Here is a 13,396-nt window from a genome sequence, read left to right as displayed (position 1 = left end):
TGAGGGACACGGGTACAGACTGGAGGGACCTGTGACTCCCTAAACAATTAGCAAAGCTGGCAAGTCCCACCAGAAAAATATACAATAGTCATAAACAAACAAACAAACAAATCCACAACTCAGTCACCCTCCAACAACCAATGGTACCTCTGGAGATAGAAATACAATCAAAACTGAATATCCAAGGAATCAATATTAATGCTTACATTTTAAAATTCCAAAACCGTCATGCACCAAAATTCTAAAGATCATTATTATATGTTTTGTTATATAAAATATGTAACATTCTGAATCCTTGCAAGTTCTGACATGAAGAGACACAGTGCACATAGCTTTCCAAAATATATGTGTATGTCCAAATGTGAACATATAGATAGAAGAAAAAAGAAAACAATTGGCAAAGGTAAAATAAATCCACTATTAAAGAAACCATACATTATTCATTCTGTGGTACACTGATAGATTTCCCCATTGCTATGAACTGGTCGCAGGGTTTCACAATCCTATGCAAGTCCTCTACCATGGAGGTATATTCTGACCCCAAGTGTGCTCTTTTCTTTTTATGGACCAGACTTCACTTTGTGCCATTGCACAAAAGAAAGAAAGAACACAAAAGAAAAACATATAACTAACAAAATTTTTTAAATTGTATCTTTTCTCATTACAAACAAATAAATCAGAATTCCTACATAGTCACTGACCCAATAATAAATATTCAACAAACACTGAAAATGACTAAACTATAACACCTATATTTTTATTACTTCATGCAGTAAATTTTATGCTAATATTAAGAGTTTAAACTTCTAAATAATTTTTAAGAGAACATAAAACCAACCCTTTACTGGCTGCTGACTCCGTGCACCCTCAGCCTCACCTCTTCCTTCGTCTTCTTTGATATCACCCGCAGCCAGTCTCCAATCATGCTCAGGACGGCGGCAAAGTAAGCAAGCCCAACGAGGATCCAGAACCACACCACAGGCTTGTAGAAGTCCAGATACTCAATGTCCGAGCCACCTGCCAGAGAAAGGCAAAGTCAGACACACAATCGCAATCCCAAGAGCCAACCACTAAGATCTCCGATGCATTCCTTGGCTGAACTGTGGTCCAAGGGCAGACCCATCGCCTTCTCCACTGACCCAGCCTCTTCCTTCACACAGAGATTCTCATGCTTACTTATACCGCTCTCAGGCTTTCACGGACAAGTTCAAAAAGTGCTTCTGGCGGATGTTTCCTTCCCTTTCTGGGTCATGGTAACTGTCCCTGTTGTCCCCTGTCTCTCAGAGCTCAACCGTTCCCTGTGTACTAAGCCTCTCTCCATTCCCACTGAAACAGTGCGAATTGGAGTCTGTTCCCACACCATGTGGAGGATCGTTTACATCTTCCCACTGCCTATCAACCTGTGCCTGCCATCAGATTGGCCAACTGAACTGGAAGGGGTTGACATCTTAAGTAGGAATGGTCTGGTAACAAGCTCGAGGCAGAGCAACCAGGGGTTTGGGAAGACCTGATGTCTTTACAAGCAAAGCACCATGATTGTCTCTGAGGAAGTCCCATGACATCATCAATATATATCTCCAGAAAGAATAAGAGGAAGAAGAGAAGTGTACTTCTTAAAGTGTTCAAGGAAATCTGTGTGCTGCGGGATTCTGCTATGCACATTCCCAAATACCCTTCTGTTCAGCACAACAGAGGTGGTTATGAAGTGCCCCTTACTTATTTACCAGAACAAGAAGTCAAGGGCATGTCTTAAGAAACCCAAGTTTAACCTGAGAAATCCTCATGTTGAGAATGGAGAGCCGCCTTGGTGTATAAAGTGCTCATCTAAACAGTGAGTTTAGATGCTCAGAATCAACGTAAAAGCTAGATGTGAGAGCTCACCTCTGTAACCAGGACTCCTACCCAGAAACAGGTCATAGAGACAAGAAAGTTCTTAGAAGTTCCTGGGCCAGCTAGCATGAATATGTAGTAGTGAACTAGAGACACGTTTCAGGAAAAGGTGGAAGCGTGCATGCGCGTGCGCGCACACACACACACACACACACACACACACCTGAACAGGAAAGAAAGCCTCACATAGGCAGTCGCTCACAATAGAGCATATGGCATTGTAGGACAAAGGTTACATAGTTCTGTGGAAGAACACAGAGGGAGGAAGAGAGAAGGCAGAGGGGACTTTCAAGGGGTGAGTAGCAAGACCTTGTGAGAAGGCACACTCTCTCCAAAGGATTCAGGGGACCAGACAGCATATGGGCGGGTAAAGGCCAAATGAGGAGTCTGTTTCTCTATAGGAATAGGGCATATCAGATGATACAGTCTGGACCCTAACTCAGTGGGGACTGGGTTATGTTTATAGGCGAGATGGCCTGTGTTCACGGCTGACTGCATTATCCAAAGGACCTTAGCGGCTGAAGTGGAACGGCTGGTGGGAAGCCCCAAGAGATACTCTGATTGGGGAGTACCAGGGAAATGACTGTGCTGAATGAGGGCAAGCCTGGGAAGGGGAGGCATGGAAGAAGTGGAGCAAGGACTGATGGGACAATAGTGGTAGGACTGTCTCTGATAACCCCAGTCCCTTACTTGGGAGACAACCCGTAACTGCACAAGGGATAAGAAAAATGTTGACTAAAACCAACACAAATGGCTTAAGTCAAGACCTGACAGGCGAGACATGTTCAGAGACCAACGTGTGAAATCACCCATCAGAATCCTCTCATGTAGGCCTTCTGTACTGTGGGGTAGAGCAGGAGACAAGCATCTTAGGACCAACTGCACAGACACTGGGGATGCGCAAAGACTCAGCCCATGGCTGAGAGAAAACAGTGCACACTATGTTCAAATGTAAAATACCAATGGAACATTCCTCTAAACAAATTGGACGTTGGAGGGCCCTCAGAGGTGTTTTTGAATGTGAAAGGAGCAAGACAAATGGTCGGAGAGGGCTCTAGCAGGCAAAAAACATTGTGAACAGACAGCCTGAGAACCGGTTAGAGAACACAGTAAGACGCTACCTAAGATAGGCCCACTGGCAAATTCCATTTTTCAGATGTCTTCATTTCACTGAAATAAAATGATTTCCTTTCCAGTACTTTCCCTTTCACACCCCAAAAGAAAAAGAACCAAAAACCCCAACTTCATCCAAGCAGCCAGGACTCTAACACACAAGTGCACGGACACTCTGATTCTAGCACACCCAAGCACCCAGGACTCTAACACACAAGTGCACGGACACTCTGATTCTAGCACAGCCCACATGCTGGAGATGACATTTTACGTCCTTGTCATAAACAGGATGTTACAGTTGCAAAGGGTGAGTTAGCTTAATCACCGAAAGGCCTATATTTGGGCAAAACGTTTAACCCAGAAGTTTTAGTGATTCAAAACCATGGAAAAAGCTTCTTCCCTTTTCTTAATTCCCACTCTTAAAATGAAAGACTGGCAGCTAGATGATCTAAGAAGAAAAACCCCAAGACAGAAAGCATTGTCAGAGAACTATTCACACTGTTCGCTTCCCAAACCTGAGACTTATGAGTTTATTTGCACATTAATCGGTTGCAAAAAAACTTCCCTAAGTTAGTGTATCTGTAATGCTAAGATAAGCTGATTTGGGAGGGGGTATTTTAAAACAAGGAAATGATTCTAATCTTTATACTTTTAGTTGCATGTATGTATACATATGTGCATGTATGTGCAAATGTGTGCAGGTGCCTGCTGAGGCCAGAAGAGAACATCATACTCCCCGGAGCTGGAATTAACTGCAGCTGTGAGCTGATGTGGATGCTGAGAACCAAACTCTGGTCCTTTGCAAAAGCAGCAAGTGCTTTTAGCCACCGAAGGTGCTTTTATCTAGTCTCGACTATGAGGAGTATTAATTTCCTACCTATCTCATAGGAATTTGTCCAGGTGTCTCTCATTAGGACAGTAAAGTAGCTGGGAGTGGCAGCTCACATCTGTAATCCATCACTCGGGATGCTGAGATATGACTGGGAGCTTAGAGCAGACTAGAGGACACAGTAAGGTGCTGTCTAGAAACCACAAATGGAGAGTGATGTATCTGCCCTTGCTTGAATCCCCTGTACTGTCTCTGTTGTCGTGTCCCCCGGTGTCGTGTCCACTGTTGCCGTGTCCTCCGGTGTCTTTTCCTCCCCTCACTGTTTGTGTTGCTGACTGCAGGATGTTACACCCTCCCTCCCCTCCTGGGTTCTCCACCTACTTGGCAGAACAGTTTCTCCACTTCGTTCTCTCCTTGTTGCCATAGAAAATGTGCACACAAGCTCTTTCCATTTTAGGAGCCTTCTGGCTCATTATAAGAGAACATACAGATAGCAATAAAAATACCAAAGAGGGGTGGAGGCCGATAGCTTCAGGAACCTCGTCAACTTTTCCAAATAGTACAGGAAGTCTAAGCTTTCTGAGCCTCTTTCGGTATGTGTGACAGCCCCCTTTGGATCTCTCTCTCTTTCTCTCTCTCCCTTCCTCCTTCCCTCTCCCTTTCCCTCTTTTTCCCTCTCTCCCCCTCCCTCCCCTCCAGCTTCCACTCCCTCACTGATCTCTTTTCCTTGACATTTGCAAGAGGAACTCAGCCAGAGTTTGATCCAACGTAGCGGATTAAATTACTAAAAATATAACTCAGCAAGGCTCGTGCTGTTCACAATGATGGGAAGTGATGCTCTCCACAAAGTGGGTTCCCTACACACAGTAGCTGGAAACCTCCCCTATATCAAGCACTGAGAGAACCTTCCTGCCTGCTCCCCAAAAATCACGGCTGGGGGAAGGTAGAGAATAGCCCTGGGGACTTGGAAGGGACCTTTGGACTCTGGATGCCCCACATTGCTCAATCAATTTATGAAATATTCAAAATTCCTTACTGGAAAAGATGAGAGAACTTAGCCATGCTGATTAGCGTCCATGACTGGAACCATCCTAACCTGAAGGACTGCAGGAGGTGGTGCCAATGGGGGCCATTTCACTCTGAAGCTGCAGGTGGGTGCTGAGGGAGCTGAGGCCCCTACATTTGGACCGGGACATCAATCAGGCCTTGGGGCACAGGTTTCAGCTTCGTCCCCATCTGCCTTCTCAGAAATAAAGTTGATGATTCCAGTGCAATCAAGTTCAATCTGCTCAGAACTCAAGAGAGACTGCCCGGTCCACCAGCTTCTCTGAAATCCCAGGGTCTCAAAACAGAGACACCAGAGGAGGAAAACAACCCAGAGGCAGTCACACAAGGCCACGAGCTGCAGAACTCAAATCCAAACCCCATCAGGTTGCCCCAAAGCATGGCTGCTTTCGTTAGATGGAGCTGTTCATTACCCGAGTGCTCAGCTGCTGACTGCCGTCTTATTACCCTACAACGGAGTCCATACAGCAATCCTCCAGCCTGGTGTTGTGGGGACGCTCTCTGTCCAGGACACCAACAACAAACCAAGCAGTGTGGGGGATCTAATGGGTTTACTGGGCCTACTTACACATCATGAATGGGGGGCTGCTTAAAAAGTATGGAGATCTCAAAGTAGCCACAATACCAAAGCATCTTATCCCAGCCCAGATAATGATGATCACCCATAGCTGTATGGATGGTGTCCCCAGAAATTAACTGTCCCCAGCCTGTCTACTCTAGCACTTCCGGAGACCATCAGTCCAGAGACAGTTAGAGAGAATGGCATACAACTAGCCAAGATGTACTTGAGGGAGTGGCCTGAATCTAATGACCTATGCCTTCCTTCTAAGAGGCAACATCAACAGTCAACAAGCTAGATCTTGGGGGTTTCTTGCATGCAGCGGCAGCTGTTCTGACAAGGGAGGTGGCTTTTATATTTGTAGGACACTGCTCTATAGGACTCAGTTCTGGTGGGATGGGGAGCTAACATGAAAGAGTCGTGTGAGGGCCTTCATGCTGTGGCATCCCCCGACAGGAGGAGGAAAAGTAAGAGAGAGAGGAAGAGTATCAGAGTTCACAGTGTCAATCCCACAAGAGAAGGTGAAGGCCTTATGACCTAATAACCCATAAAGGCACCACCTCTAAGTGTAATTAAAGGGGTGATGGAGATTAGGAGGGGACAATGGTCAGACTACAGCATTGACAAAAATATTCCACCCATGCAGTACGGATGGTGCTTACTAAGGGAAAAGACACAAAGCCAGGCAAGACACATGTATCATGTATGCTCTATGAATCAGAAGACAGGCCCTTTTTAGTTACTTCTCCTGACTTGAGGAGCTTCCAGAAGGTGGCGCTATTCTATTCCACAGAACTTGTGCTTGTGTTCAGGTGTTTGCATACCTAACACGGTCAAGCTGTGTTATCTCCCTCCCTCTAATTTTGTTATAATAAAGCAATTGTAAAACATGAGCTTGAAACTGCAATGTTCTGTCCCCTTAATTTTCTTGACTTGTGATTTTTTTCTCTGAATCACAAAATATGAAGGAAAAGATGAACCCCCCCCCCCACATCCTGGTCTTAAAGGGCACCATTCTTGACTAAGATGACCAATCCCAGGACCGTCCTTCCATTTTCTAAAGTGATGCAGGTTTAACATAAACACATAGCACAGAAGCACAGTGCCACTCTCAGTAATGAATGCTTCAGCCTCACACAGCCGCAGCAAAAACGCTTGATGCAGCCCAAATACCAAAACCCGTTCACTCAACCCAAGACTTTGAAAGTTCCAGTCTGGGGTGACGGGGTGGTCTGGTGAAGAACACGGAGTAGCAATGTTGACAAGAGTGTGCTAGGGCCAAGAAGCTGAGAAACAGGAGCGTGGGGTCCTGCACTACCTGTGGAGGCACATCTTCAATGACCTGAGGAGATCCTCTATATAGGTCACAGCATGCATGATCTATTGCGGGGTAATCATTTAAAACCACAGAAATGGGGTCTCATTTCTCTATAAGTATTTCAGCTTGGATATCAAATAGTAATCTTAATTTTTGGCTTTGACTATAATTTTAACAATGAGGCTTTATTATGATTTTGATGAGGTATTATTTCTGCTTTGTGCATCTTTCTTTTGTGACATCAAATTGCATAGGGAGAGAAACATTCTTACAGAGGCATGGTCAACCTGGTGACTTCAGTCTTCAACAATAACTAGCCTATTAAATCAAGCTGATGCCACTGAGGCAGGAAAATGTGAAGCTAAGGGAGATAATTGGATGTGGAGTGGTGGCACACACCTTTAATCCTAGCTTGGGGGTTGCGGAACAGAAGAAGGAGAATCTATAAGAGTTTCAGGACAGCCTGGTCTACAGGGTGAGTTCCAGGACAGTCAGAGCTATACAAAGAAATCCTGATTCAAAAACCAACCAAACAAACAAACAAAAGTTATTTAATACAAGTCTGGAGAGATGGCTCAGCAGTTAAGAATACTCAGTGCTCTTCCTGAGGACTAGAATTCAATTCCTAGCATTCAAATAACATCTCACAATGGTATGTGGCTCCAATTCCAGGGCACCCAGTGCCCTTTTCTGGCCTGAGGATAGCAGATGCATACATAGAAATAGAGATACACATACAGGCAAAAACCCCATATACATAAAATGAAATTAAAAAATTTAAATTATTTTTGAATGAAGGCAATTAGATCTGCCTAGTATTTGAAGCTATATTTTTGGATTTTAGAGATCAACGTTCAGATTTAGAAACCACCAGCCATATAAAAGCTACTATAAGAAGAACAGGAACTTGTGAGTGTAGAGAAGGGAGATCCACAAATCTTCTCATGCAGTCATCTTTGCAATGGTAGGACTCTGTAGTGTGCGGAAGCTAAGCAATCATTTTCCCTGGGAATGATCTCTGGTCTCCATGGAGAGCAGTTTGGAGTCTCCACTGAGCTCCCATGGCATCACAGCCGTCACGCCAACACCCCCTTCTGTGCTGTCTCCCTGTGTTTCTATAATGCTTCTAGATGCCTGCTGACCTCTACAGGCCCATCTGTTGGCTTGCCCACAGACCCTCAGTTCAATCCTGCTCATTAACCATGTGTAGACCATCAATTCTCTCATCACTGACTCAAACAGGACGAGCAGATTTCTCCTGTTCCACCGAATATGGATCCCTGCTTCGTGTCTGCTCCGTAATTTCATACATTCCATCCAGAGGAGCAGGAACTTTCCACGGCCATTGTGATGACTGATTGCTGAGCACAGCGTCTCATAAACAACGCATGTTCACTAAATGTCAACGTCGATGAATATGAATATGTATTAATGAAGGAGTGATGGTTACAATACAGTGAGCCAGGGAGGTGGCTCAGTGGATTAAATGTCTCATGGGTGAGAACAATGATCCCGAGGACCTAAACAAGCCAGATGCATCTGCAATCCAGCACTCCCACAGTGAGATGGAGGATGCAGACAAGGAACTCTCTGGGAAGCTTATGGGCCAACTGACCTTGGGGATGCAGAGGCTGAAATAAGAGTGGCCTGCCTCAAACTGATTCTCAAAAGTTGTCCTTTGACTTGTACACTTACATAGTGCACACTCGTGACCATACACACACACACACACACACACACACACACACACCTCTCTCTCTCTCACACACACACACACACACAATCTATAACAAATCTCCCTAGCAGTCACACAAACTTCTCCTTTATGATTAATGTGGATTTTTTTGTTTTATTTTGCTTTTTTTATCTTTTTTCTGAGTGGCTCTTGTGACGAAAAGTAACTTCAACAGCCCTCCATCCTCATCAAGTATTTTCTTTGGTATCTATTGGATCTCCAGCAATATTTTCCTCTGCAATCAGTTTAATGGCAGAAATTTTGGTAACTGTACTCAGAAATATTTGCACAAATCTCAGGTTTTATGTGGATTTAGATAGCCATGTTGGTGCCAATTGTTGTAAGGAGCCACTTGTTTGAACTGACTGCCCAGACCAAAATAATCACATAGAAACTGTATTAATTAAATTACTGCTTGGCCCATTAGCTCTAGAATCTTATTGGCTAATCTCTTACATATTAATTTAACCCATCTCAATTAATCTGTGCATCACCATGAGGTCATGACCAACCAGCAAAGTTTCAGCACATCTATCTCAGGCAGCAGCTCTATGGTATCTCTCTGACTCTGCCTCCTTTCTCCCAGCATGCCAATCTAAGTTCTGCCCTATCAATAGGCCAAGGTAGTTTCTTTATTCATTAACTGATAAAAGCAACACATAGACAGAAGGACCTCCCACACCATATGTATGTATGTATGTATGTATGTATGTATGTACGTATGTATGTATGTCAAGTGTTTAGGCTACTGAATGTATTTCGTGGAGCATTGGCACTGAAGTATGCTCTGTTAAATGCTGGGAGCTGGCTCATCCCCAGGAGGTGGAGTGCTCTCCTGGCTGGTCAGACTTCACACATGGTGCTTGTCCTATCTCGTGTTAACTATAATATTTTGTGCACCAGAGCATAGTCTCCAAGAAGGTCAGCAGAGGACATTGAATTCTCTGAAGGTGGAGCTACAGGTGTATGAATTACCATGTGGACACTTGGAACCTAATACCCCTTCTCTGGATGAGCAGTAAGCACACTCAAAACCAGTGAACTGGCTGGGAAATACATGTCTTTGTGGTGTCGGCCATGATGGTTACTTACAATGCTTACAATCAGGGACTAGAATGTTTGGGTTTTCTTAAAAACACGGGGAATGGGCGGGCAGGGCTTTGTTGAGCTACCATTCACACCAGGCTCTCCCTCATTGATGCCTGCCTCTTCTGCACCTACCCAAGCTGGCTTTGGGAAAAGAAGTGTTTTAAAAATTTCATTGAGAAGCACACTTGGGGTTACGTGTCTTCCCTCTGACTCACTGTAGATTTAAAAAGCCACCAGGTTTGAAAATGCATTTTAAGTTGCATTAAGCGGGCTCATGGGGCTTTTCGCCAGTCTTTGAGAACCGTCATCTAAGGGTTCTGTGTCATTTTCTCCTGCACATTCATGGACCAAGCAGATCAGTCATGGAACCAAGCTCAAATAAGTCAACTTAGAAAAAAAAAAAACCCAAGCACATTTCCATATGATCGAGGTTAGATTTTAAGAAAGCGGTAGGTGTAGTCCTCAGCCTATAAGGTGAGCGTGACTTAAGAACATGTCATTCTAGGTATTTAAGGAAATGAAAACTCAAATGACAGGAATGAGGACATAAAAATTAATTCTCAGGTACGACTTTGCAGTGCATTTTAACTCATCCCCACCACTCTGACTACGGTTTCTAAACCAGGTCGGTGGCTCTGGCTAAGCCATCTCATTCTCCCTTTTCCATTTCGGGTAGCGCTACTGCCCACCCTCCTCTGTGCTGTGAGGAGCAGCTCTTGCCCATAACACGAAGCCAACACCTAGCTCCACCCCACCCCCAACGCTCCTTCTCTGCCCTAGGACACTGAGCATGGGCAAGAGGACAGACTGGATCAGCAGAAGGATTCAATGTCAGTCACCAAGGTAACCAGCCAGCCACTGCCCCATGCTCTGACACAAGCAGAAGCAGAAATAGAAAATTAAGATTTGTAGGGAGTATCTGGAGGGCTTAAGGTGGTGTGCTGGTTCTTGCATTAGGGGTCAGGACAACAGGCAGCAAGAGAGAAAACTCTATAAAGCAGAGAGCCAGCCATTCCTCAGAGGAGCCCTGCTGTAGCTCAGCAGGTCCCCAAGAGCAAAGACTGTGTTGACTCTGTGGAGTTACACATGGCAACCCCTTCTCAAGAAACTTGAAAGATAAACACAGTTTGTTTTCTGAAGACTCTCACAAAGGACACCTGGTTACTGCCCTGCCTCTCCACATCTATCTGAGACGGGTGTGAGAACCTGGCACAGACGCCTGCAGCCCTAGGAACACAGCTCCGTGTTCACAAGCACCAACATAGAGCAAGGCGGCGGAAGCAGATCAAAGTGAACTGCTCCTCTCCTCTCCCTTTCTTGTCTTTTTAAAATCTCATGTGTGTGAGTGTTTGTCTACATGTCTGTCCATCACATGAGTTAGTGCAGTGCCCAAAGAGGCCGGGGAGGCCGATGGATCCGGTGGGACTAGAGTTGCAGACTGGTGTGAGCCATCCTGCAGGTCTTTAACCACTGAGCCATCTCTCTAGCCACCATTAGTCATTTCAGCCAAAGATGGATTTCTATCTTTTAAAGAACTTCTTTACAAACAAAAATGAGACTTAAGTAATGCCTTTGGAGAGGGGTTAAATATAGCAAGATACTAGTGGCGGGAAAAGCTGTTTTCCCATTATCAATTGCACAATGCATCATTCCTTTTAAAATACTTATTTGTGTCTGTGTGAGTTTTTGTGCACTCCTATACAAGAGCCCAGGGCAGCCAGAAGAGGGCATTGGATCCTCTGAAGCCGGAATTAAGGCAGTTGTGAGACACTGTGAGTGCTGGGGACACAACTCAGGCTCTCTGCAGGAATAGAGAGGACTCAACTGCTGAGCCATCTGTCCAGGACAAGAAGTATCATTCTAGTCACCCTGTCCTTCTATGACATGGGGCCAAGACTCTGGAGTCAGAGACCCCACTGGGACTGGACCCATGGGATGTTCTTCCGTGAGCAGGGGACAATAGCCACAGGGAGACTTGCAGGATCTCTTCAGCTTAGGAATATTGACCTCTTGAGGTGAATTTAAAGAAAGTTTTTTTAAACAAACAAACAAAAAAATCAAAACAAAACATGTCTTCCAAAACCACAAAGTAAAATATTTGGGGTTTCACCTGCTCTAAGACAATCTAGGTGGTGGCCACGGAAACTATTATTTGAAGATTCCACTCACATTTTTCTTCACTTATAAATTTTGTATTTTTAAAGCATCTTGGGCCATGAAGGTCACAAGCCGGTTTGACACAGTCTGGGATTGTTTAAAATATCTCGTAGTCTGTTGGGTTGTTGGCCTAAAGTGTAAGACTTGTGGCCCTAATGCCCACCCGTACAGACAACACCATTCACAAGACTTTGTAATTATGTTTATGTAACCAGGAAAGACGACCGCATTGCAAGTGCATTTTTGTTTTTATCATGCTACCTCAGTTTCCCCTGTAGAAACACATCTCTCAGCTCTGTTTATGCTGACCACATACAACTTCTAGGGAGGTAGGAAAGCAAACATCTTCAGACAGGACCCTGTCTGCTGATGTGGAGCTACAAAGGTCTGAGACTCCTCACACCATTCTGACAATTGTTGAACTAAAAGGGACCCCTTAGCCCTCTGACCCCTCCCTCCAAGCTCCTCCATCTGGTAGAGGGAAGTGTACCTGGTGCTTCTGAGCAAAGGGACAGCCTTACCTATAAGAATTACATACTTCTTCAAAGACATCACACAATCCTCACAAGGAGGCTCTGGCAACTTCAACCTTAAAACCAGCACACAGTAATGACCTCCAGTCTTTTAGATATTTTACTGAACACAGCAATACAGTCTCTCCTCTGGAAGTATAGAAATTAGAGACCGAGGTCAGACCAGAGAGATGGCAAAGGTGCCTACCCCACAAACCTGGCAATCTGCATTCAGTCACCAGATCCATGGAAAGCCAGCTCTCACACGTTGTCCTCCGACCTCCATTTGGTGTGTTTGCGCGCGCACACACACACACACACACACACACACACACACACACACACGTGCATTCATGCACACGCATGCGTGCACACACATATACACACAGGATAAATAAAAAACATGTAATAATTTTTTGTAAAAATCAAAATCATTCTGATGAGCTTATTCTGAGAATTTAATAACATGTCACTATTTTATGGCAACATAGTATACCTGTTATATTTTCTATCACACCAAACTGAAATAATAAATTAGTTAATGGTTTGAATTTGGGGATTTCATTAAGCATTTAAGCTTTCATTAGCATTTAAGTTTGGTGTTGGAAGATCATTCAGTCAGTGAAGAGCATGCAAATGTGAGTTAGATCCTCAGCATCCATGCAAAAAGAATATCTAAGCATGGCAGCATGCCCCTATAATCTCAGAGCTGGCAAAGCAGACAGAGGAGGATGCAGGGCCTTGCTGTTCTGGCTGAATCCAGGAACCCCAGGCTCAGTGCGCGATTCTGTCTTAAACAATAGAGTAGAGAGCCATCAAGGAAGACACTCCGACCTGCATGCACATGTACACATATGCATGTACACACACACACACGATCGTATCCACATAAACACAAAGACGAGTTGGAACCATACGGTTGAGGAGTAAGATCTGAACTGATACAGTAAGACAGAGAAACAACAATAAAAACATACTCTGCACATAGAAAAGGATAAATCAGGTGATATGAACGACATAGAGACCGTGTGACCCACTTCAGCTGGGGTCGGAACTACTGCCCTGCACTGAGAACTAAACCTTCCAGTGTCAGAGGCAAAAGAGGATCCTCGGTGGCCAAGAATAAAAT

General features: G+C 44.6%; 1 protein-coding gene across 6 annotated transcripts in view; it reads right to left on the bottom strand.

The window, feature by feature from the left end:
* Kcnk2 (potassium two pore domain channel subfamily K member 2) overlaps positions 1–13,396 on the bottom strand; it is a 190,296-nt gene that overhangs the window by 35,013 nt on the left and 141,887 nt on the right. For all 6 annotated transcript variants that reach the window (XM_085687539.2, XM_048439475.3, XM_085687540.2 and 3 more), the window contains one exon: positions 878–1,017. In XM_085687539.2, the coding sequence (XP_085543665.1) occupies positions 878–1,017 (140 nt within the window). The remainder of the gene's footprint in view (positions 1–877; positions 1,018–13,396) is intronic.

This window comes from Myodes glareolus, chromosome 5, assembly GCF_982192425.1.
Source record: "Myodes glareolus chromosome 5, mMyoGla1.1, whole genome shotgun sequence".
In the NCBI taxonomy this organism is placed as follows: Eukaryota; Metazoa; Chordata; class Mammalia; order Rodentia; family Cricetidae; genus Myodes; species Myodes glareolus.
The sequence above is the reverse complement of the archived record's forward strand: the minus strand, read 5'-3'. Positions and strand labels throughout refer to the sequence as shown.